Source organism: Dasypus novemcinctus, chromosome 2 (assembly GCF_030445035.2).
Source record: "Dasypus novemcinctus isolate mDasNov1 chromosome 2, mDasNov1.1.hap2, whole genome shotgun sequence".
In the NCBI taxonomy this organism is placed as follows: domain Eukaryota; kingdom Metazoa; phylum Chordata; class Mammalia; order Cingulata; family Dasypodidae; genus Dasypus; species Dasypus novemcinctus.
Window position 1 is genome coordinate 80,741,570 of NC_080674.1, and position 27,442 is coordinate 80,769,011.

Sequence of the window (27,442 nt, forward strand, 5' to 3'; positions counted from 1 at the left end):
ACAGGTTTGCAGACAAGACCAGGTGTCTGCCCTCATCGTGCTCAGTGACATGGGAAATGTCGGACACCTATATTAGACCCATCCAGGGTACGTGCAGGTCTGAAACACAAAGGGTGTTTACTGCAGCTGCAACACAGCACACACATTAGGAGAAAAGGGCTCTGCACAGAAAGACGATAGCCACTGTGAAGGGAGCTCAGCCTCAGCCCTGTGGAGGCCTCCGGGCCAGTGCTATGGCTTGGTAACCCAGGAGGCCTGACAGATTTAGGAAATGCCAGTGCTACTGCTTCTATTTGGGTTCTCTCTAATGACCCAAAATTATATTCCCAGTCATTCTGCCCAATTCTGCAATTGATATCCTGGGAAGTCTGCATGAAAAAACACGTATGAAAGATGGCCCTGGGTAAAGCAGGTCATGCAAGGGCCCAAGAGCCCTGCTGAATTACACCACTGTTCATTTTTCTCCCACAGACCAGCACTAGCACCGTGCTCACAGGGCCCCATGTATGTCCAGGCCCTTGCCCCTGTGCTAAAGGGCCACATGAGTGTGCAGGAGGGGAGAGACTCTGCTAAGACGTGGGCCCTGCCAAACTGTAGTTTGAAAATTAGAGCAGAGCTGGACTGAGCATCAGTACAATTTCCAGAAAGGCCTAAATTACTCACTGGCAGTAGCTTATTGGAAGAATCTTATTCAACTTCATCAAGAATCTGCTGTGATGAATGTTCTCTCTGTATAAAATATCTGCTATTTCAATAGCCATTAAGGGAAAATACACGACGAATGAAAGCAGTAATGACCAAGAAGCATTTCCCAGTCACAATGAATGTTCCTACCCAAGAAATAATTTTGGAAATGAAAATAAGAATGGAAATGTTAACATGATCATTTCCACCATGAAATGAACAGGCTTTTGTAATCACTGCCAAGTTCTACAATAGTCATAAATGCTTCTCATTCATTCACATGCCAGAGTTTGACCCTTATGGATCTTCACAGTAGGTCAGAACTGAAAATCTGCTGCATTTTCTCAGCTGGAATCCAACTATTTTACAGCTTTCACAAAAATGTAAAAATATGCAGCAGGCTGAGAGCTTGGATTTCACATAGACAGCTAAAGATTTTGGCCTGCCTTTTTTTCACTGTCATGACAGAGCTTAATGGAGAAACTCCTAGAGGCCAGCGAGTTTTAGTCCAGCTTGGATGTGTGAGCTTGGGCCAGTCTCTTACCTTCTCTGGACCTCAGTTCCTTTGGGAAATTAAGACTTTGGACTGGAAAATTTCCGAGGTACCTTCCAAATCTCACAAACTATGATTCTGTAAGTCATGCCAACTAAAATATTTCACTCCAGGTGGTCAATAAAACAAGAGTATGTTCTACAGCATCCTCATTTCTGAAAAGTAGAATGGAATCTATTTCTGACTAGACACATACTACCTCAGGCACAATGAAGGAAGAAACAGGTAACAAGGAGCCCACCATGCTAAAATGCCACTACAATCTTGTGTCTGCTTTGCCATGTAAGCTGGCTCTCAGGAATCCACACACACACACACACACACACACACACACACACACACACACAAAAACAAAACAGAAAAAGAGGGCAAGGATCAACCAGCTAAACAGCACAATAACCTCCATGGGTCCCCAAGGCAGTTCTTTGTCCTTAGGTTTACTCCAGACAATAAGATAAATTCTTTTTCTACAAATTAATGTATTCTGCCCAGAAACCAGAGGGCTGTCTAGAATGTTTAAGATTATTCTCTTTGGGCCACCAAACTTGGTTGACATCACAGCCCCACAAAACTTGTCTGCTGCACATGTCTTTTCTTCAAGCCTCAGATTTAACAGTCAAAAGCTTAAAAAAATTTTTTTTTGTCATTAGTAACTTTATTTAGGAATAATTTACATATAAGTTGCATCAGTTTAAAGTCTATGGTTATGTCCAGTGATTTTGACAGTTCCATACACCTGTGAAAACTGCTGTCACAATCAAGATGCAGAAGGTTCCCTTCACTTTCAGGAGATGCTTCATAATGCGTGGAAGTCCTGCCTTCCCCACCCAGCCAGAGGCAATGATGATCTACTTTTTTTTCACTGTAGATTAGTTTGCATTATCTAGAATTTCACTTAAATGGAATCATACAGTATGTAATCTTTCATTTAGCAAAAATGAGACTCATCTAAGCTGTTGCCTGTATCAGTTTATTCCTTTTATTGCTAAATAGTATTCTCTTGTATAGATGCATGACATTTTGTTTATTCATTCACTTGTTGATGGGCATTTGGGTTATTTCCAGGTTTGGGCTATTGTGAATAGAGATTCATGTACCTGTCTGTGTGGACAATAATTTTCTCTTAGGTAAATAGCTAAGAGTGGAATGACTGGGTCATGTGGTGGGTGTATGTTTAAAGAAAGTTCACAAAATTTTGAGGAGGTGATCAATGCCTGTCCTTCTTTTCATGTATTGAATATCATAGAGATGGAAAAAGAGGTGGATTTTCCTTATTTGCAAAGGAGGAAACTGGAGCCCAAGGAGACAAAGTGACCTGCTTAAAACAATGCAGGCCATGTCAAAGATTTTAGCAGATCACACATGTGGAAAATGCTGTATAGCAAATACCAGTGTGTAGAGTTCTTCAGAGAAGGAAATGATCTTATTTATGTTGGATGACACATCTTCTCTACCTAGATTCTGGTAGAGAAAATGTAATTTTTAGCATGAGCTTCTGCCCAAAACCCAGAAGCCCCTGAGACTTAGTAGACATGTATGGAGACCCGCCACTTCTCCTTGGTGACTGCCCTGCTCCCTCAAGGGGTTCTGGCTTTGGAGATGGAGGAGTCAACACCTACCTCTACGGGACACTGCACACCTTTGCCAAAGGCAAATTCATTAGTAATGGCTTTGGTTGAATTCATTAAAGGGCAATCCAATGTGGAAACATTATTTCATTTTTCATTCTTATTTGCATTAAAAATGGAATAAAAATCACTATGTTACCACTTTCCTTTCTCAAACCAAACATAAGCCTAACAAAATTCTAATAAAAATCAACTTATATTTGCTCTCTGTTGTACACACTATGCATAGTTCTTGGAGGGATATTTGTACAATCAGCTAGGCTGCTTTAATGATGACAGCAACTCTTGTTTTAGATGGGATGCCCTATAATGCAAGATATTTTAAGTGTTGCAATCAGGTGGAGCAGAAAATGCAATTAGAGGGAAAAACATGTTTTTAGTTACTTGAAAATACCTGACCACATCCTCCACAGCAAATACCAATTATTTTCATTCTCCTAAGAAAAATAAATTTGAGAAGACAATTTGTATATGAAAAGAATATGTTGGTCAAGACTTACTTGGTATGGCTGTTTTTCTTGGCACACAAAGTGGAAAGAACTGGAATGAAATTTTAAAATTCCTTGAACTAAATGATGACTGGGAATAAATAATGGCTTACTGAAAAATTATCACGTTACAAATTTATTAGAGCCTAAGGTCTGCTGAGAAAATGAAAGCCATCATCATCATTGCAGTTGCTTTTAGCCTGAAGATTATATTGAATTTCAAAGGCACATTTGTGGTTTCAAGCTGCTCCGTGCTGCATGTTAAGATACACTGCTGGGAAATGGTTGTGGCTCAACTGATAGAGCGTCCACCTGCCATATGGAGGGTCCAGGGTTCCATACCCAGGGCCTCCTGACCCATGTGGTGAGCTGGCCCACGTGCAGTGCTGCTGCACACAAGGAGTGCCATGCCACACAGGGGTGTCCCCTGCATAGGGGAGCCCCATTTGCAAAGGAATGCACCCCATAAGGAGAGCCGCCCCGCATGGAAAAATCACAGCCTGTGGGAGTGGCACCGCAAGATGCAGCAAGATGACATATCAAAAAAAGTGACACAGTTTCCCAGTGCCACATGACAAGAATACAAGCGGACACAGAAGAACGCAAAGTGAATGGACACAGAGAGCAGACAACGAGAGGGAAGGAGAGAGAAAGAAGTAAAATAAATCTAAAAAAAGAGAAGATACACTGCCAGCCAGCTCCCAGACTGCAACAAAAAACTATCTCAGTATTTAGGCAGGGTAAAACAAAATCTTCATGTTGACATCTGGGGCAAGGCCAACGGAGTAGTTCTTTCCTGAAGAATGCTTATGTAAAAGGCTAAGAAGTTTCTCTAGGTAGAGGAAATAGGGATACATCCCTCCCTTTTGTTACTGTCACTCTTCTCTATTTGACCCAGACATCAACAGCCCTGGGGCTCTTTCCAGTGGGGTGAAGAGGGAGCAGTAGGAGCTCTAAATGCTCTCAGCATTACTGCCGGCATCTGCAGCTTCCAGAACCCCAGGATCTGTTTTTGTTTTTGTTTTTTTTAAAAAACCTGTACCCAAGGCTCCTTTGGGTCCACACAGAATTAATTTAACCTGGTGCAAGCAGGAAATTGTATTTAGAGTATAGCTGGATCATTTTGTGCAACATTCTTGCAAGTATTTCCCCCATCATGTATGAAGCAGGCATCTCCAGAGTCAAGGCATTACCTGGAAGGTCTGAGGACTTCGTGGGCTTCTTGCTCTATTTTTTCCACTGCAAAACTTATAGCACAGTCTTGTGGCAGGTTACTGACCAGGCAACAGAGAGAATGAATCGTGGTCAGCCTTTCAGGAGAGGATTAAAATCTTTCCCAACTCTCTGCCCTGGAGACTCCAGCAAAGGGTGTCTAGCTACCATCTTACGGCCTCTTAAATGAGCAGTCAGCTCCATTCATCTTTCTGTCTCTCTCTCCCATTGCTGATGCTGGCAGTAAAAATATACCTCTTAGAGAAAAATAGGAGGTAGAGTTATCTGGGTTCAAATTAGATTCTGTACTTCACAAGTTACGTGGCTTTGGGTGACCACTGAGCTCCCCACGTCTGGGAGTTTACCTGTGAAGTAGTCACTGCTCACCTTTTCAAGGCTGTTGCAAGAAGCAAAGGGCATGGTGTGCAGTGTCCAAAACCTGCTATGTGTTTAGGGAACATCCTTGTTCTTTTCCCTACAGCTGTTTCTCCCTTAAATAGAATGGAATCTATCAAGCAATTGATTAAACCTAGAATTACAGGTTTGAGACATCATGGTTTGATGATCACATCATTAGGAAGAGTATGAACCTTTTCTCCTTGTTGAGACCCAGGCTAATATTTAGCAGGTACCAGCTGAAGACCCAGGCTACACGAAGCCGTGAGATGGACAAGTTATTCAAAGGTAAGAGTTTCATCCAACTTTCAGCTCAGGCAACTCAGGGCCATTTGAGTTGGGAGAATGAAAGGAAAGTTGATTGGTAACTGCTTTCTAACTAACCTCTTACATGTAGTTCAGTGGTTAATTTAGTAGTCAGTTGTGGAAAAGGAGAACTATCTTTGTGCTTCCTAGCAGCCAGAATGAGGAAATGGTAGATTTACACAGTTCTCATTGCCTAGAAATAAGGAGATCAAAAGGAACAAATTTGTCCAGTCCTAATCTCTGAAAGAAATTTGTGACAGAGATCTTTTATAAAAGTGGCACTGAATAAAACAGTGAAAAAAAAAATCCTTGATAGTACATCGACAAACTACATGTGAGTGTTCCCTGTTCGGGTGAACTATGATCTACTTTGCAGTAACAATCTGGAAAGAAGTCTAGGCTGCATTAACACAAGTTAGTCTCCGATGGTCAGACTCCTGGCATCCCCAGGCAAGCAGAGCATTGACTCAAGTTTGGAAGAGAGAAGGATATGTCCTGACCAGTAAGAAGTGATGTCATAGGAAATTTTAGTTTGTATCTCTAGACTATCTGCAGGCTGGCTCCTATTGGCTTGGTATAGAATTAAATGATAGTTATCAATTTGATTATATGGTGTCACCTGCCAGTCCTTTAGGTCACTGGATCTTTCTCAGCAGATCCTTTTCTAGCTCCTTTTCCTCTGCACACCCCTCTAATAGGCAGGACTTACTAGAGCTCCAGACCTGTCCTCTTCACCCTCTACTTGATTTCATCCACTCATGGTTTCACCCACTATCTGCTTTCTGGAACTTTCCAATTTATTTCTTCAGCCTATACTTCCTTTCCAAGCTCAGATCCATACCTTCAGAAGAAGCACCTCAAAATCCCAATCTACCTTTCTTCAAACCACCAACCAAAACCTAGAATTCTTCAGACAGCTACCAAGTCCTGCAAAGTCTGTTAAGAGCTCAGGCATATTTTCTCAGGCCACATCTAGGGTATGCAAATAGAACTTTGTACTTCTACCATATACTCATTCTGCCTGGTAGCAAAAGCACTCTTTTTCTCAATTCAAGATAAACTCAGCCATTGAGAGTTTCCCTTCCACACCTTCTCCCCAAGGTTACATCTAAATTATACCTCATGTCAAAGCATTTGGGAGGCTGGGAGAGTGGAAGGTTCTGGTCCTTGGTCTCCCTCTGTCTGTGCAGGCATTTGCTTAGACAGCTGGGTTCCCCCTGGCCCCTGGTCACAGGCTCCTCTTTCCGTCACCCTCCACTGAGATGTGCATCTGGGGTTTGGTCCTATAGCTAACCAGGTCACACAGTATGCTCCTCATCCCACTTCTGTCCAGACTCACTGGCTCTCTTAACTACTTCTGCACCTGCTGGAGAAGGTGCACAGGGAAACTTTTAAAATGCTTTCCTATGCCACTCTGCAGCCCCCCAAAATTGTTGGGGATCTTCTTAGCCTAGACACACCACATTGTTGTTTCTACTCACTGCTGCTGCATCGTGCTGGCCCAGGGGAATCTTGTGAGGGTTGTTACTTCCAGAGGTAAAACCGGGAAACCTAAGCATGTCCTCTGCTCCTAGATCCCCAGACCTATATGGAGCATTCACGTCTTTGTCCCCTGAATCCCCATCTAAGTCTGGTGTGCTGGGGGAGGGGTAATGCTTGGGGCCCCTTCTTAGTGATATCTACTCATGACCTTGTTTCCCTTGAGTCCACTTTCTCTCAAGTGGGGAAGAGGTGGTCATTATACGATCTGGGATGAGAAACTCAGAAGAAAGGAACTGACTTTCTCTCTATCACAGTGACAACCCAATTCTGAGGAATAGATCACTTTGTTGCCAAATTGGGAGTGGAGGTGAAGACAGTGGATTGGCAAGGGAGCAAAAAATGTCAGGAAAGAAGCAGATATTAACATTTCAAAAATCATCCCACAAAATACCTTTTGAACATTTCTCATATTTAGTTCAGCTCTTTTTGCATTATATGCAGTTTTGTCTCTTACCTGGAGAATGTGCTACAATTTTTTTTTAAAAAGTCTGCCTGAATCTGGTCTTACATAACCTTTCTTTGATCCATTCTTTATATAGTAGACAATGATTTACTTTCTTTAAAAAGTAAATCTAATGTTACCTGGCCTCTTCAAATGTTTCTATGGCTTCGCACTGCCTTTAGGAAAAATCAGAGCTGCTGAATACACAGGCAAAGCTCATACTCTGGCGTCCAAACACCTCGTTGGCTCTGGTACCCCAAGCTAAGCCCGGCTGATTGGCCCAGCCAGGGTGCTGGGCCTGTGATTGTGAACGTGTGGCTCTCCACACTGAGACACTGCCTTGGCCCTCTGTATTTCCTCCTTCACTTGAATCTTCAAAGTGGACATCTATTCATCTTTATCATCTCAAATCAAATGTTACTGCCTGGGTGATAGCGACTATTTCCCACCTTCTTAGATGCAGGGGGAGCCAGGACTCCTTGCAAAGGAGCATTGTGACTTCTCCCATCTATTGGAGTCTCCATTCAGGAGCGTGTAAACTCCTTGAGGGTAGGGACAAGGTCTTGCATCTTTGCACCCCAGTGCCACACACAGCGCCTGGGTGCTCACACTGACAGAATTAATGACAGACTGGCAGAGGGTGCTGCCAGGAGCAAAGCTACTAATAAAGTGGACAAAATGTCCTGACATAAGGGGTAAGACAGTGTCTGGATATACCACATAGATATTGTATATAAATGTATATAAAAATCCTCAAAGGACATGTATAAAGAAGTTATAGTGCTAATTCCTAGGGACAAAACTGAGAAAGGTGATCAAGGGTGATTTTTGCTTTATCTGTATTTTTAGAAATGTTTACAAAAAGAACGTATATATGGGTCACTTGTATAATTAAAAAGTCTTTTTTTTCTGCAAAAGGAGGGACAGAGAGATGTAGAAATTCAATGACAATAACCATTTGTAAACATGGAAAACCAATCATTTAATTCTTATTAAGTGATAGGTTTCTAAATAGTGCTGTGAACTGATAAATTACAGAATTTGCCTTCTGAAGAAATGCCTGCAGTTCATGATTGGGGCACGATGGAGTAGAAAGAGCACAAGATTTGCAGACGGGAGAACCTGTGTTCTGCTCCTGGCTCTGCCTTTTATTTGGCAACTCACTCGATCTTGCTGAACTTCAGACTCCCCATCTATAAAATAGGGAAACAATATTTAGGTCCAGAACTATGAAAACTTGAGATGGTATACTTGGCCACATGCCACAGACAATGAAGGTCTATGTTTTATACTATTATATCATATATAAGCACAAAATGTACTTAAAATAAAAGCTTTGTTAAAGGAGAGCAAGATTAATCATTACATAGAAAAATATGAACAAAGGTAAATAGAAAGATATGAACTAAGGTGATTTAAAAGTTAGTTTAGTTAGTTTACTTGATAATTCACAAGTGATAAACAAATTTTGGAAATTACTTGAAGCCAGTTTTGAATACTGAGAGCGCTTCTTTTCTTCCTGGAAGGTATAACACACTAATTTATTTTCCAAGTATTGTCTACTCAAGGAATTCAAACTAATTTTAGTTTTGACTTCAACTATAAACAAAAATAAAAACCAAATAGCAGTCCAAAGACATATATAAAGGGTATTTTTATGGAGGTTAAGACCATTTTTATTGGCACTCTTTGCATGCAGTTAGCTGTTTACAAATCAATATATATATAAAAAAAAGAATAAGGATCATTTCAGCTAACAAAAACGGTAACTCTCTAAACTGTCTATAACAATGCAAACACAAAATCACCAGGCTCTAGTGATGAATGGAGAATCAAAATAATACATTTAAAAAGATACATGTAATAACACTTAAGCCTCTAGAACTTGAATTTTGAAGAGAGGTGGGTAAGTCACAGAAAGATAATAAAGGTTCTTGTATCAGTCAGCTAAAGGGGTGCTGATGCAAAATACCAGAGGTCTGTTGGCTTTTATAAAGGGCATTTATTTAGGGTAGGAGCTTACAGATACCAGGCCATAAAGCATAAGTTACTTCCCTCACCAAAGCCTATTTCCATGTGTTGGCACAAGATGGTTTCCGACGATGCCAGGGTTCAGGCATCCTGGTTTCCTCTCTTCCCAGGGCTTGCTTCTCTTTCCTGTGTGCTTACTTCCTGGGGCTCCAGCTCAAGATTATAGCGTCGTACTCCCATGTCAAAACTCCAATATCAAAACTTCCAACTCTGTCCTTTGCCATGTCTTTTATCTGTGATCATGTCTCAGCATCCTACTAATGTGGCCCAATCAAAGCTCTAATCATAATTTAATCATGCCCAGGTACAGACCAGTTTACAGACATCATCCAATATCTATTTTTGGAATTCATAACTGTACCAAACTGCTACAGTTCTACTAGAGAAGTGTTTGTCAACTTTTTGGTTGTGTGATCCCTGCCCCTTTTAAATGACAGCTATATGGAATATTAATATAGTAACAGATAAAAATGGTAAATGACACTTAATTTAATAAGTCAGCCAATAATTAAAATGAAATTATTTTCATAAACATTTGAGACTGGATTTATAGATGACAGAAGTTATCTTATGAAGACCCTATTTCTGTGTTTTGTTTCAGTTTTGAGAAATTCCAGATTCACACAGAAATGGTAATTCTTTAACAACTCACCTTGAAATATCAGGATGCTCTTCATTTTACCAGAGATGGCTTTATTCTGGCATCTGCACAAAAAAATAGTTAACCTGGTACTGATGTTTGCTAGATTTAATATTTTAAAACAGTGTATCTGAGTTTGTTTTTAAAAAATTTTAAGTGAAAATCTATATAGAAATAAAATATAAAATGTCTCCGCAGAACAAAGTTTGAATACCACTGCCCTGGGACATGGGTTGATTGATACATTTTTTCATTTTTAGTGGAATCTGGCTTTCTGAAATACCACTCTAGGCTTTAGTACGTCCCCGCTCTCCTGGTTGTCCACCCTCTGGCAACTCCCGCTCAGACAATATTTCACATGCATTTGATCTCCATCTGGCCCAAAGTGACATTTTTTACTTTATATTCTCTCCCTTCCTTATGCCCTTAATTTCCACTGTGTGTAGTAACAACTCCCAAATATCTATCTCCAGCTCATATTTCTCTCCCAAACTTCATCCAGACCCACAACTCCACTTGGATATTCTGTTGGCATCTGAAACTCAAAATGGAACTCATTCATTATTCATCTTGCTTTGTCTCTGCTTCCTCATCTCCACCCCAAACAAGCCGCTCTTCCTCTTGAATTCACTATCTCAGTAAATGGGACCATTCACCTAGATGTCTAACTCAGGTAAGAATTAATCCTGCATTCCTTTTTTCTTGCTATTCTACCTCTTAGATACTCTCTGAATCCATTCTCTCTTCACTATCCCCACTGCACTGCACATAACAGGGATTATTTTGATTTACACAGCAGCCTGTGCTTCTAAAAGTTTTTTTATTACACCATTTCTCTGCCAAAATTATCCTCAATATCTCTCCATTACCTTCAGAATAAAACCAAAACCTTGCACATGACTTACAAATTTCTGATTGGCCCTTTGCCTACTTCTCTATTCCCATCTTTTGCCACGTCCCTCCCTAACATTGTGCTTCAATTGAAGTGAACTGATTTTCTAAACAACCCAACCCCTCTTAGCCATTGCACATGCCACACTCATTACAATCCTCTTGCACCCCTCATTCAACTAGTTAGTTCCTACTCACCCATCAATACTCGGACAGGCATTACCCCCTATGGGAAGAATTTTGACTCCTTTTCCTTGTTTCCTATTTGTATTCCCTTGTGCTTTTACCCAGCACAAGGCAGGTGTTTTTAATAACTGTTCACTGAGCACCTGCTCTGATTGGAAACTATACCGAGTGTTCTCATCCTGATCTCCAGTATCACTTATCTGGGAAAGATCCTAGATTCCTGTGCTATTTTTGGGCTGACCTAATGCCTCGATCATCCTGGAGAGATCTTAGCTTCCTTTTTCTCAGACAGTGGACCAGAACTGACCACAAAGTCACCCAGTACTGACTGCAAAATCCACATCCTGCTGAGCTACTTGCTTAGTGATGGGGGTCGGAGCCTACAGGTTAAGAGAGGAGTTGTCTTCTCAAGATTTTTATAAATATTTTTCTAGGTTAATTTTATAGACCGAAATTCTGCGTATGAAACTTACTTACCTTCCTTGGATTACCTGAAGCCTGTAATTTAAAAAACAGTAACAAAACTTTGAGTCTAAAACACACTACAAAAATACAACACCTCCAAGCAAAGTATGATCTATAACCTAACAGTAACAAGCACCAAATAGGGCTGATGGAAAAAAATGTTCAAGCATGACTTTAACTCCTCCCCCGACTCCAATTGGAACTCAGCAGGAGCAATCGTTTGAATCTTTCCCTTCCTTTCCCCTTCACTCCCCCACCCCCACCCCAAAGGAACAATTTTGGAAGGGCTGCTATACATGGAAATAAAAGGTCAAGCATTATTACAGTGCCTGTCACATAAGCACATGTTCAACACATACTCCCTTCTGTTTCATCTCATACTGCAGTTGATGGGAAAAGAACTCATTTCAAGTACCTCTGCTTCCTAGACTTGTTTTTGGAGATAGCCATTCCATATGAAGGTGTAACGATTAAATGAGTCATATGAGCACACCTAATATATTAAGATATATACACAGAAATTAACAAAAAAATTAAAAAAACCATACATAGATGACAAGAAAAATCATGAACACTGATAAATTTTCAATAAAGACAATTTTCTGTGCTAAGAAATGGGCTTAATTTTGCACTTATTAGGCATCATTTATTGTCTGAATTTGGTGTTGATGGAGAAAGCAAATAATATTTCTAGTCCCTGGGTAGCTCTGATGTGAAAATAACTGACCTATGTCAGAATCCTACAGAATGGTGAGTTCTGAATGTTAGCTGTCTCTTTTTCGGGTTGTAAACCCTGACAAGAGAAACATCAGGATCTTGTGAATTCTCTGAAATTCATTAAAACAATCCCAGCTCATTTAGTGAGCAGCAGCAGCAAAGCAGGAAACACTTGGAGAGTACTTTGGGGTCTCTGGCTGTCCTGTTGTACCTTAGACAAAATGGAAGTCATTGTGTTCCCGCTCTTTTGCTGGATATGCTCTTTTACCAAAAGAGGCCCCATCCCTACTCCTCCCTGGATTTACTCCTGGTATCCTCTGGAAAACTGTCCTTTAATCCAAAGGATAGAAGGGTCCTTACAGAGATCAGAGAATTTAATACAGATCTATTGGGAACTTGTGCCCTTCTCCCTATTCTAGTACATGATATATAATTTCTCTCCCAGGGCACATGTTCTTGGTAAAATGATTTAAAATGTTTCTTTTCTATCTAATCATTTGAGATTTTTCTTGGATAAAATGTTATATTTACTAGATAATATATAAAGAAAAATTTAAAAATTCTTTAATGTTTGTGTGATATCTATCGAGAAAAATTGTCATATTTAAATGGGTCCAATTTTACATGATTAGGTAAAAATATACTTTCACAATTTAAAGTACGGTGAATGATACATCTGTTCCCTTTCTAAAAGGATCTTTTTCTAGTAATCTCTAAAATATTCTCTCACATAAGATTTTTCTTCTCAACAGATACTTGTTTCTACTAAAGTTAGCACAGTATCCTACTTGAGAAAAATTTTTAAGAGTGTAACTTTCAGCTACACTCTTTACCTGAAAATGTCAAGATTTTACCTCATGATTGGAACAAGGCCAAATATCCAGGAGACAAATTTAAAATCCAGTGAAGACTATTTCATGAAGTACAGCATTTTAGGATGTTAAAAAATCACTAAAATAAAATAAATGACAGGATTTTTACAATAAACATCACTGCCACCAAACTTTCCCTCTGTCCTGCTTCCTACTCCAAAACTGACAAAAAATCAGGACTGAGAGAAGAGAGCAGTTGGGTTGTACACTCCAAGTATGAGCTAAGTAAAAACATGGAAGACTGAAGCATACATGTTAAAGAATAAATTTAATTTTAACAGGGCAAAGAAATGAGTTTGAAAAGATGGTTGTGATTTAATTTTGAGTGCCCCTTTTAATTCCACCTGAAAAACAAGTATCTTTTTTTCCTGCTCCCCAATAGTTCAATGACAGCAAAACATCAAATCTATGACGGTGTTGGAATTCTTCTGTAGGAAAAGGAGGAAGAGAGGAAGACGACTCCTTGAGCTGTTTTTAATCTGGGAAGGAAGGAGGGAGGTAGAGAAAGGGAGGGGAGCAGGAGAGAGAGAGAAAGAGAACAAAAACTAGTTTTCCAGGCAGGGAAATATGTATAAAACCTTTTATGTCAAAGTCAGGATTTCACAACATAACACACTAATGCAAAATCCAGTAGCACCTGTGAGATTTAAGTAAATGCTGTCGTCACTTAAACACTTTTAAATATTTGTAAAAGACTGAAGGAAAAAAAAGATAAAGTACATTCTCCAGAGAAAAACAAATGTATTTCAAAATAAAAACTGTATTTTTTTCCAGTTTTTTTTTTGTACAAGAATTCATAGTTATCATATAATAACTTACACACAATGGGATCAATCTTTGCTCTTCCCTTCCATCATTTCAAGTCCACATGTTCAGGCTTTAATCCCCAACATTATTTTCTGATAAATATATTACCACAGTTTGATCTAAATATAGATACATTTTATATAATATTTGTCCTGGGAAAAAATCAAATTTTAATATGCAAACTTTTATTTCTATAATACAGAAATGGAGAAAACTACAGTAGGCACATGACCTAATTATGACTTCTAGATGGCGATTTCTAGATATTCTCCTACTGTAAATGAATGTTGAAAAATCTTAAGAAGACTATTTATATGTGCACTTGTGTCCACCTTATCCCATATACTGTACACATCTATTGACAATCTGGGAATTTAAAGGTGCAGCCCTCAAGAAATTGTTAAATCACTGAAAAAGGAAACAATTAGCTTCTATTGGACAAGGAAAAAACTCACAAAATTTCCAATTTTAAATTTCATATTCATAGGAAAATATTAAAAATAATTTTCTGTATATACATATGGGTATATGTATATATTGAATTACACATATGCCTCACATATCAATACAATTCAAGCAGAGACATTTTGGTGAGTTGTTTTCCTATTAAATGACATCTGTGTCAAAATTTAAAAATATTTTCTTACATCATTAAAATAATTCACTTACCATTTCAACAGTTACACCTTTTTAAAAAATTTTTTAACTCTTCATAACTAAATTCTCTGATCCCTACCGTTTAACCCCTATTTAAACTATAACCTGGTGCTCTTTGTTACTCAGAAATTGATGGTTTAAAATCACATCTGTTTCAAAATTCCATCAATCAAATAAATTTTATTACCTGATTTATCAGAGAAATAACTCAGCTCTGAGCACACACGTGTACCTAAATTATTTTCCTTACAATAGGTGAGAAAAATATCTAAAATAGATGGAGGTAATTTACACGATGTTACAGCACACATAATACATGATGACTGAGTGTCTGATATAAACATTTCAGACACATCTGAAAACTCACTTTAAAAACTTTAGAAACAAACCATTTATTTTTCACTCTAATATAAATTAAAATGTATGTATTTACGTACAAACACATACATATAAAACAAAATTGTCTAGTGTTGAATAGCTGTTTGTGAGTGAAAAAATGGTTACAAATTGATTAATGAACTTAATTTTGTACCTAACAATTCAACCATGTTGGGGTTCAGACAAAAAAATCAGTGCATTTGTAGACTCCATAGAGTCAGACAGTCAAGCATATACTTTTAAAAAGAACCTTCCTCAACATCACAGGCATTGTACAGCAAGAATAAATGCACACTGATGCAATTCCTACTCCATAAGCAATTAGACAGCACTTGGCTTACTTTTAAAATAGCTTCTTAAAAGAAATATATAAAGAAATACATGTTTGCTGAAAGTCTTTTAAAATTACATCAAACAACATTAAAACCTGTTCACTGAGAAGAGCCCATTGAATTTAATTCCGGTTTTGAGATGCCTAGTTAACAGTTCAGAATATTGCCTTGTGAGGTTTGAATATAGATGTGGTTGATGTGAAGACCAAGAGAGAGTACCCGTCTCCATCTCCACCTGCCAGGACCACAATTTAGATCCAGTCCTCTGATTGGCTGTGTGATATAAATGGATCCCTTTTGAATTAGCTATACACCTTAAAATGATCTATAATAAACAGTTCCCCAATAACCATTATTATTCTTAAATTGAAATGCATCGATCATTCAGAAAAGATTTCTTGCAAAATATATAAACAAATGTAACTGCATATTCTGTAAATATACTTAACATTGCTAGAGCAGACACCAATGATGGGCTGCTGTATTTCAGTACTGTCAAATTTATTAGAAATTTAAAAAGAAAAATTTGAGGGACTCAGCTGCCTTCATTTGTTGGCTTTAAAATGTATAATAAAATGGGAGACAATATCTTCTCATAAATACATGGAATCAATATGGAAAAGTAAACTATACAGTGGACAAGATTAGAGGACACCAGAGTGTACTAGAGTGGTCATCAGAGTGAAATATCTTCCAGTATAAAAAAAGGGAAGCACTCTATACACACAGTTATAATAAATGTGTTTCCACTAAAGACGTGGCTCTCTCTCACTCCTGGCAAGAATTAATTGGTAATGGCACTGCTTCTCAGCAGTGCAAAATATCCTGAGAAATTATTCAGATTATAACAAAAGACAGGGCTGTCATCATTAAGTTTTTGCACAAAACACAGCTCTTAGATATCATAAATAAATTTAAAAAGCAGATAACCTTAACTGTGTTGAACAAAAAAAGGGGATGTGACCCAGACATTGTTAATTCTCCCACTGGCTAATATAAGAAAAAAAGAAGATTGCATTAAATGTCTATAACTTTCTAGTTAACTATGGCCAATAATATACAAGGAGGTAATTTGTAGTTCAAGTTTTTCATCTTTTTCCCCCCAGCTAGCCACAAGCTTAACTCTTAAATTTTACACTGAAATACACAATTTCAATTTTCAAAAGACCCTCCTCCTGGAGGAGTGATATTCAAATTTTTTGTGCAATCTTGACGCAGAGCCCAAACAGTCCTATGAAGACAGTGTATCTTTGAATCGATTGGCACTGAAATTTCATTTTTCTTAGCTGCATTCCAGTAGCTTGGCCAAGTTATCTCGTAATTCTGTTAGTTCAAATATTTTTCCATCAAGGATTTCTAATAGAGTCTTCAGGTTATTGCGGAAAGCTTCTTGTTCATTTTGACTTTTCTCCAGACGTTGCTCTAAGTCAGACAGTTGTCCCTCCAGGTCTTTGTTCCGAATTTCTACTTCCTTTAGAAACAAAAGTATTATATATATATATTATATGTAAATATATAAAAGTGAGTTCATTACTTAGAAAATAATACAAATTTCTGTTATCAATAATATTGGAATAGTCAATGTAGTGTGGCAATCAGGATGAGTTACTAATCTCAACATGATTTAAGAAGATTCCAGATTTGGCTATCTGAGAAATCCACATGGCTTGTTCATTTGTCCAGCTATCTACCCAAAACTTTTCTGACTGCTTACTATTTGCTATGCAACACTTGAGGCACTACGAATACTAAGATAGGATTGAAGACCCATTTTGTGAATTATCTACACATCTCATTCCTATTTCTACACCTCTTCTTTTCCTATGCACTTCCAGTAGCAGAACTGCTAGCAATCTCAGGTGAAAGCAGTCAGAGAAAGAGTAAAATTAATTTTTCCTCTTTAATGGCAACTTTTAAAAAAGATTTGGTGAAGAAAATGAATCTCTAAAGCAGGGTTTTAGGATCCTCTGAGTATGTTAATTATTCTTTGTTTTTCTTCAGTATCGAATGTATGCGGTAGAGAAAATAGATCCATTGTTTAAAAACTGTAGTGAAAATCTATAATAACTGTACATATTAGAAAATTATAAAGCTAACAATTCCAATATACTACAAATTAAAGAAAGAAACAGTGCCAAAAGGGAAGTAAAATTTCATAATAAAAAAATTGATTTTTAATTTTTTAAAAATATAAACTCTGGCATACTAAAGATTATTTAGAAGTTATTACTGCTTTATAAACATTTCTAAGCATGACAAATATAATAAAGCAATTCTAAAAATATGATATGAGATAAATATTTAATTTTGGTTAAAAAATCAAGCTGAGATGGCAGAAAGCCAATTACAACACTTTAAAAGCTATTCAGATACACAATTAATTGAATATTATATACCCTTTCTGAAAAGCTCACTTTTATATCTGAGAGGAATTAAGTGACTGACACAAATTACATTCAAATATATTATAAGGAAAATGAAAACATGTTGGGGTTAGTTATGCAGCCTAAATCAGCCTCAGAAAATAAAAATCTCTAAAAAATTCTATCAAATGTAAAAGACAGGAGAATTTTTTAAAACTTTTATTGAAAGGCAGTTTTGTAAATGTTAAGTGAAAGGAACACAATATGAAACAGCACACTGAAACTGGGCAAAAATTTTATGCATGAGGACAAAAACAGGAATTAATGTGCAAACAGGAAATAGTTCCAGTGTTGGGATTACAGGCATTTTCCTTCCAAAAATTAATTTCTTTACAATATCTATAAAAATTAAACTCTCAGAAAAATAATTGGGGAATTGGCTTGACTACATATAAGAAAGTAACAACTAATTTAGGATTCTGAATATAAAGACAAAAAAATCATATGCTTTGACAGAAATAACTAAGAGCAAGTCTCAAGCAATGATACCATATATGAGTTGCAAGAGCCTGAGAAAATCTAAGAAAAGAATAAAGCAGGTAAAATGATTTATAAGTGAAGAATTCAATGAATCACAATCTAATCTCAAAGTATTTACTGATAAATGTTAATCATGTATCATTCTGATCTCTATCCGCTGAATATCTGCAAGATGAAGAGAGGTAAATTTAGAACAGACTCTGAAATCAAGAGAATATTTATAAATTCAAAAGAAAACAGACTGATCAAATGTAAAAATTTTACTCATGGTACACAGCATGCTCTCTTGCCTACTTAAACAATAAGCTTAAGGGCAGAATGTTTCCAACTATAAAAATAGACCAGATGTCATTCACAAGCAAACACCCGCTTCACCAGGCACTGCCCAGTTTGCCCTCTGAAGCCTCCTTTAAAAATGAAAGACTCCTTTAAAAATGAAAGACTCCCTTGTTTCTTCTTGCTAACCAATGAAACACTCAAACATTTCCAATGGAAGGAAGCAAATCACAAAATTCCCTCTTTATTAAAACTGTGTTGCTTTCTCTAGATGGAGTATCCTTCTCTAAGGCAATTTTATTTTGTGAGGAATTTTACCAGACAGATAACAAAAGGGATTCAATACATTGCTGACTGTGCTAATCAATTTTCAGGCAGAATATGTTGCAGAATATGTAAGAATAGATAACCTAGCATATAGGAGCCAAGAGGGGCACCTGGCTCTTGGGTTGGTGGCACTTCCCCAGTTCCTACCTTTTGTCCTTATTTTCCAACTCTCTCCCCTTCTTGCCTTTTACTCTCCCTTCCAAACTCACTATCATTTTTTTGCTACCTGTTTCCTTTACTGATACGTTAAGATATGTGCCAAGAGCACCAAGGGTTCAGTTCTGATAAAGCACTGTACACTAGAATTTGCTAATCTTCTTTTGAGTGATTTAAAGGCCAGTAACAAAGTATAAAATCATAGTGGGCTGAGGGTCATGCTCTGCATTTGTGAGATATAGAGACTAAAATGCTAGAAGTGATTTTAAAATTTTAAACCATTCTGTCCACCATCAATGAGACCAGATCTGCTTAATTTTCCATATATTTAAATCCTGTATCATTTAATCTTAATAGAAGCACAGAAAATTTTTTAATTATATCTAATTCACATCTTTTTTTCCTTTTATTTTTGTCTTTATTATTTTAATGTTACATTAAAAAAATATGAGGTCCCCATATACCCCCCAACCCCCTCCCCCCACTCCTCCCCCCATAACAACAACCTCCTCCATCATCATGAGACACTCATTGCACTTGGTGAGTACATCTCTGAGCACTGCTGCGCATCATGGACAATGGTCCACACCATAGCCCACACTCTCCCACGGTCCACCCAGTGGGCCATGGGAGGACATACAATGTCCGGTAACTGTCCCCTCAGCACCATCCAGGACAACTCCAAGTCCCGAAAACGCCTCCACATCACATCTCATCTCTTCCTCCCACTCCCTACCCCCAGCAGCCACCATGGCCACTTTCTCCACACCGATGCCACATTTTCTTCGATTACTAATCACAATAGTTCATGAACAGAATATCAGTAAGTCCACTTTCCTCCATCCTGTGGACCTTGGAAAGGTTGTGTCCACTCCACATAAGCTCATGAGTAAGACATACTACTGTCCGATTAGATTATTAAATTTAATATATAATAGGACATATAAATCATGAAGACAAGTATTAATAATTCAATAGAAAAATGGATAAGAGAATCATACAAAAAAGACATTTTGAAGAGGAGTTATAAAAAATGATTTATTGAACATCTTCTAGGTAGGCATTGGGCATAAAGCAGAAAATAAAACAAAGATGGTCCCTGTTTCAATGGTGCATGCATTCTAAAAGGAAGACATAAGCAATAAAGAAGTAAACAGGGGAGTAGATGTAGCGCAAGTGGTTGAGAGCCTGCTTCCAATGTACAAGGCCCTGAGTTTGATCCCTAGTACCTCCTAAAAACAAAACAAACAAAACAAAAAAACCAACTCACACTGGGGAATGGATGTAGCTCAGTGGTTAAGCACCTCTTTCCCCTGTATGAGGTCCTGGGTTCAACCCCTGGTACCTCCTAAAAATAAAAAAAATTTAAAAAATAAAGAAGAAGTAAGCAGAACAGACTTCTGGGTAGCTGAGGTAATGGTGTACACTGGAATCTCTCAAACATCCCCCAGAAGACTATACAAACCAACAAGAACAAATGACACCACACAGAATTCTATGCCTTAATGTAACTCGAAGACAGAGAACAATACAAACTCAAATTATCTGTGATTAGGAAAAATAAGCACCAATTTCTAGCAGAGATATTAATCAAGTGCTGACTCTAACACTTTGTAGAGGGGTAGGGCCAGGTGAGGGGTGGGAGGCACTCCAAAGAAGGAAGAAGGGAACAAAAGGGCTAAGACTGAACTCTAATAACCTTCAGAAAGAGAAAGACTACCATAAGTGTGAAAATACTGGGAAACAAAAACAGTACAGGTAGACCAGAGCAGACTACAAGAAAGGGACTAAACAGTGTACATAAAACTGGAGGAGGCAGTCTTAGAAAGGTAACACTTCTGAGAGAAAAAGGGTAAAAGAGAGAGAGAGGAACTCTTTGGAATAGTATGGTAAAGGGAAAAAGAAGCAAGATGAGAAAATTTAGGATTCTAAAGGACAAGTGAAAATAAGAAAACTGAAGGACACACAACATCTCCTCCCACTGTCTCCTCAAAAAGGAGTTGTGTTTTTTAATGAAGCTCATAAACCACCCAAAACTGTCACCCTATTAACAAAATTCAAAGGTGCAAGTAATCTTCACCTACACAAACTATTATAAGATGAAAACAAAAAATGATACTCAAAACATTTCAGTTGATGAAAATAAGAATCTCCTCCCAAAATCAACTACAAATCAGAAGAAAACTCTAACAAAAAACTCTATTCTGAATAAATATTCTCAAGCAAGCATTCAAAAAAAGTTTCAATCAGAAGTTCAAATCTGGTTTAAAAAAAAGGAAAAGTAGGCGATTTGATTGCAGCTAGGATAGAAATGGAAGAAAACAGCATAAACATATCAGAAATGAAGACTAAATTACAATGTGTCCAAGGAAAAATAAATTTGAATAAAAATTTGATAAAGGACAATGAAGAAAAATGGTAATACTATCACAGAAATGGAAGTGAGATGAAGTAGGAAAAATGTTCTGAGAGAAGGTTGTTGAACTAGAAGATAGGAAAAGATGATTCAATTATCTATAATTGGAACTCCTGAAGAAAAACAAAACAATAGAACAAAACTATTAATTAAAACTTTAATCCAAGGACACTTCCTAGAAATAAAGGAAGCCCTGACTGTACAAATTAAGAGGGCCTGCCACATACCTGGGAAAACTGACCTCAACAATCATTCCAAGAAACAACCTAGTAAAACTATGAGACTTTAAAAATAAAGGAAAGATTCTCAGGACATACAAGGAAAATTAGCCAAAATCTTATAAGGCAAGACTGATATTAGACTTCTAAAAAACAATATATAGGTGGTGGACTTGGCCCAGTGGTTAGGGTGTCCATCTACCACATGGGAGGTCTGCTGTTCGAACCCCGGGCCTCCTTGACCCGTGTGGAGCTGGCCCATGCGCAGTGCTGATGTGCGCAAGGAGTGCCGTGCCATGCAAGGGTGTCGCCCGCGTAAGGGAGCCTCACGCACAAGGAGTGCACCCCATAAGGAGAGCCGCCCAGCGCGAAAGAAAGTGCAGTCTGCCTAAGAATGGCGCTGCCCACACGGAGAGCTGACATAACAAGATGACGCAACCAAAAAAGAAACACAGATTCCCGTGCCACTGATAACAACAGAAGCGGACAAAGACAACGCAGCAAACATACACAGAGAACAGACAACCGGTGGGGGGGGGCGGGGGGAAGGGAGAGAAATGAAAAAACAAACAAACAAACAAAAACAATATATACACTTCCAGGAATATGGCAGATTAGAAAGACAGAGGTCTCTCTTATCCTCCAGAAAAATAGCTAGAGGATAGGTTGAAAGAGCCTAGCAAAAGATCTTCTATGGTTTAGGACACCAGGGTGCTGAGAGTTGCTATTCCAAGTTAGCAACCCCTGCTGTGGGCTGCTACTCTAAGTTAGCAACCTACGAGGACCGGGCGGGCTTCCACGGCTCGGCGGTGAGCCCCTAGGCCAACGCGTAGGCCTAGGTTCTCCAGGCGTGGGGGACGCGCGGTAAAAACCATGGAGACATTATGTCCACTTTTCCCAATCCAATGCCACCTCTTCTATGTGGACACTGGATTGGTTGTGTCCATTGCACCTTTATGTCAAGAGGAGGCTCATAATGGACAAAGGGTATGGGGAAAGGCAGGAAGAGATGAGAGGTGGAGGCGTCTTCGGGACATGGAGCTGCCCTGGATGGTGCTTCAGAGGTAATCACCGGACATTGTAAATCCTCACAGGGCCTACATGATGGAATAGAGGAGAGTATGGGCCATGATGTGAACCAATGTATATGAGGTGCAGAGGTGCCCAAAGATGTACTTACCAAATCCAATGGATGTGTCATGATGATGGGAACGAGTGTTGTTGGGGGGGGGGAGAGGGGGGGTGGGGGGGTGGGGTTGAATGGGACCTCACATATATATTTTTAATGTAATATTATTACAAAGTCAATAAAAAATAAAAAAATTAAAAAAAAAAAAAAAAAAAAAAACCATGGAGACAGCCTGTGAGAATGAGCTAGTCCAATTTATTGCGGAAATACACTTGATTATATAAGGTCGGGTCAAGGGAGGGGTAGGAATTGGGGCGGGTAAACTACGGGGCGGTAGTGGATAGGCGGAACTGTGCAGGCAGCTATGAAGTAGGCCGTGATTAAGAAAGGGGGCAGATTATGAGTTGGCTAAGTGGACGGGACTGGCGGGAAGGATAGCAACGGCTGGAAAAGGGAGATAACAAAGGCTAGGAGGAGGGGTGAAGGGAGGCAGCAACAGTTGCTCCTTTTGTTTTATAAAAAAAAAGGTGTGAGAGAGTAGAGGGATGGGCTGTGGAGGGTGAGAGAAAAAGGGGGCAGGATTGACTGGCGATGGGCAAATGACATATCATTTGGCCAGAATGTATGCATAGCCCTTAGGGTTGGTGTGTGCCGGTGCTAGATGAAATATCTAACATGATGTTGCGCACGCTTTTTTGGGGTGGATAGCGCTGTGGCTAGCTTAACTGCGAAGAATTCTCAGACGTATAGCAATAAAGGGGGGCGGAGGGTGCACCCAAGCCCTTTACGCCGAGGGAAGCGAACCCGTACCGACGGCTAAAGTCAGAGAGCTTCACAGCAAGCAGCTTCACAGGCGGGATGTACAGTGGGAAGGGGGGTGAGGACGTGGTCGAGATTGAGGAATGGAATCAGAGGTAGCAAGACGTTGGTAATGGATTTGAACAAATGAGGAAAATACACTGTCAGCATGATCTTTGGCAAGGCGGATGATTCGTCGAATGGCCCAAGGACCAACGGTGAGACCTAGGATGATGAGCAGAACTGGGGTTAGTAACGGGAGGAGATAGGGGAGGAGGGGCTGCAGAAAGCCCCAGGAACCAGCAGTTTGGGCTCGTTCAAGTCGGCGTTGGTTGAGACCTTTTTCAAGTTCTTTTAAGCTGGAGTCTACTAAACCGGTATAGTTGGCATAGACGCAGCATTCTTCTCCCAGAGCTGCACATAGGCCACCTTCTTTGAGGAGGAGGAGGTCAAGGCCTCGGCGGTTTTGCAGGACAACTTCTGAAAGGGAATTGAGGGAGTCTCTAAGATATTTGACTGCATCTCGGAGGTAGATGATATCAGAGTCTACTGCTTGTCTGAGGTTTTGGAGGGCGGAGACTTGTGTGGCTAGGGCTGCAACACCAGTGGCAGCTCCAGCTGTAGCTAGGAGGGAAGTGACAGTGAGTACAGCAGTAATAGGTTCGCGTTTGTGGAGGTAAATAGCTTCTTGAGTGTGGTCAAAGGCTTCAAAGAAATGTAGAGGAGTGTGATAGATGACTCGAGGCGTGAGGAGGATGAGAGCACACGTTTCTTTGGTCTTGTTAAGTGTGGCAACAGATAAGCATGGGGTAAGTCCGGTGGAAGAGCAGAGCCATTGGGTGGTGTTTAGGGGAACTAAGTATTTGGCAGAGATGTTTGGGGAGGTATAGTTGGTACAGGCAGTAAGGCTAGGAGTGTGGGAAGAACGGGGGTGAATGCATAAACCTTTGGAAGAGATGTGCGTAAAAGTGAGTGGGACATGAGTAGATTGATTCCAATTGCAGGAAGAGGGGGAATCGTCGGTGGAGGAAGTAAAGAGTGGTGAAGGGATAGCAAGTGGATCATAGAGGGGGAGGCTGGGGGAAAGACACAACCAGCAAGAGCGAGTGAGGTTGGGGTGGGAGGCGTTGAGAGAGGAATAGGAGGCGTTTAGGAGTTTGAAGTAGGGACTAGAGGGGATGAGAGGATGTGGTTGTATACCTGAAGCGGGGGGGGAAGTGGGGCTTGTAGAAGGGACGACGGCGGCCGAGGTGGAAGAGATTTTGAGGGGAGTAGATGAGGACGGAAGAAGGTGAACAGTGGGTGAGGGAGGAGGGTTAAGGATGTGGTTGGGACCAATAGCAGAGGGTGGGGCGGAGACAACACGCTTTTGGATTTCAAACAAAGCGCCACGATCATAGTTGCTCATATACAACCGGAGTCCATAGGGGCGAGCGGCCAGCCATGTATCGTCGTTTGGGTTTTTTACTGTCAGCGAAATGAAGTCCCAACGGGAATTGTTGGCTACTTGGAGAGAGAGATACGGGTCTCTGTTGGGGGCGCCGGACCATCCATGGGCCATGGTCACACATCCCCAAGAGGGACAGTAGAAGTGTGATGGGTCATGACAACCTCGAGCACTAGCAGGACAGATGTAAAAACCAGACACAGGGTTAAATTGAGGGCCAAGGAGACGATTGTTTCGAGAAAGCAGGCATGCTGTATTCCCGCCTCGACAGGATGAGGAATGGTGGAAGGCTACTTTTGCTTTTTTGATGTTACTCACTTGGCATTCGGGATGGAAGGAAATTCCAGCAAGAGGGCAGACGTGCGTGAAAAAGGAGGGAGCGACACTAGTAACATTATAAGCGAGAACACGTTTTTCTGGAAATGTCTGCAGGGTCCAGTTGAATGGCTGATGGGAGGAGGAGCTTTGGGCAGAGGAGGCTAGAGACAACATGAGAATGAGGAGATGGATGAGGTAGGGGAGGGTAGGGGAACAGGAGGCGGGGGTATGAACAGAGCGGGCTCGTCGGAGGAGTTGGAGAACTTGGCGTTCGATGGGGTCATCATCTTCAAGGGAAAGACGGCTTAGGCGGCGGGCAAAGAAGCGTTGTCGACGTCGTTCGTGGCGAGAAAGAGCTGGTGTGGTTCCCATGGACGACGGTGTCGGAGAGGTAGACTCGGGTGAATTTACCTGGGGGCGTATAGTGGTCATGGGAGAAGGACGACGAGAGAGGTGAAAGTGCCAATTAAAAGTAGAAAGGCGACAGCGAGGAGGAGGCGTTGACGGAGGTTCCAATCTGTTGGGGCTGTAGCTGCGAGGCAAACAGCTGAGAAGATTGTTAAGAAAATGAAAATTACAAGAAAGAAGCAGAGTAAGAGTGGGTGCGAGGGGAGCTTGAGGAGCATCTGCACTGAGAGTTCTTTTCTGATGAACTATAAAGCACGTTTTGGTGAAGGTCAGGCACTTTTCAACGGCGGGTTGCGGAGGTAGCAAAGGCTTTTCTTGTGGAGTATGCAGAGTTGGGTCCTTTGAGAGATCTGTAATGACAAAAGAAGGAGAAGAGAGCCCTCATAGAGGAGGGGCAATCAGCAGAAAGAAACTCGGAGAGAGCACCTATTTAAATATAAGCATTTCAGGGAGGGGCTGGTTGGTGCTGAATTTGAGCGAATGGGGCGACATCTGGGCCTCCGCTGTCAATGTTGTCTCTCACGGAGGGCATAGGGTACTTATCATTAAGGGGAACCTTGGGGTCGGTGGCAGGCCTGATATAGCGCCCAGGAACCCAGAGTGGTTGTGGCTCAGAGTCTGGGAAGATACAAGCAAAACCTCTCCCCTGTGCTAGCAAGGGAGCCGGGTCCTGCCAAAGATTTGTGGCAGGGTCTTTCCAGTGAACAAGAGGGACTTGCGAGGGTTGCCACATGGGTCCCCAATGTTTGTGGGTTGGGGAAAGTCCCTTGTCATCGAAGGTCAGGAGATTGTGATGAATAAGGCAGGCAGTGATGACGTCAGCAGGGGCTTTATGGGGGGAGGAAGCTCTTTCTTTTTGAATGAGTAGCTTGAGCTGTTGGTGAGTGCGCTCAACAATTCCTTGCCCTTGTGGATTGTAGGGGATGCCAAAATGGTGTGTGATGTGGTACATTTGTACGAAGCTGGCAAAGGTGGCACTGCGATAGGCTGGTCCATTGTCGGTTTTGAGATCCCAGGGAATTCCCATGAATAGAATGGCTTGTCGGAGTGCTTTGATGCAATGTTTAGCGCTCTCTCCTGTGAGGGGCACGGCGTAGCACAGGTGCGAGAAAGTATCAACTGCAACATGAAGATACTTAAGGCGTCCAAAGGCGCTAACGTGTGTGACGTCAAGTTGCCAGCGGGAGTTAGGCCGTAGGCCGCGGGGATTAGCTCCGCGAGGCTGCAAGGGTCCAAGAGGCAGCAAAGGTGCACATGTTTGGCAGGAGCGCACAAGATGTTTACATGTTTCAATGGGGAGGTCTGGGAAGAGCTTTTGAATGGATCGCGCTGAGAAGTGGAATTGAGAGTGTAGGAGCTTAGCTTGGTTGACAAAGTCTCCCAGTCTTGTTTTGTCAGTGAGGTTTTCTTGAATGGCAACTGGGCATACATGGCGGCCGGATGCTAAAGCATCGGCGAGGGCATTTCCTTGAGCTAGCGGTCCTGGCAGGCCAGAGTGACTTCTGATATGAGCAATGAACCAGGGTTGTTGCCTTTCTTCAAGCAGTCGCTGTACAAAAGCGAGTGCTTGGTCAATAGTTAAGTCACTGGGTAGGAAGGTAGCAAGCGGGAGGCTGCGACACACTTGTAAAGTGTATAAGCTGTCTGTGAAGATGTTAAGAGGCTGGTCCGGGTAGAGATTGAGGACTGCGGGGACAGCTAAAAGTTCACCTGTTTGGACAGAAAAGTCATTAGCAAACACCAATTGTCGTGGCTTAGGTTCTCTTGGCGTACATATGACAGCAGCGAATGCCTTTTTTGAAGCATCGGTGAAAGCAGT

The 27,442-nt window shown here is 40.5% G+C and overlaps 1 protein-coding gene across 1 annotated transcript in view; it reads right to left on the reverse strand.

Annotated features, from left to right (window-relative positions):
• Positions 1–13,619: 13,619 nt before the first annotated feature.
• The window catches only part of HOMER1 (homer scaffold protein 1), a 157,566-nt gene continuing 143,743 nt past the window's right edge, over positions 13,620–27,442 (reverse strand). Inside the window, exon 9 of the mRNA XM_058275367.2 lies at positions 13,620–16,698. Coding sequence (XP_058131350.1) covers positions 16,510–16,698 — 189 coding nt within the window. The 3' untranslated portion in view covers positions 13,620–16,509. The remainder of the gene's footprint in view (positions 16,699–27,442) is intronic.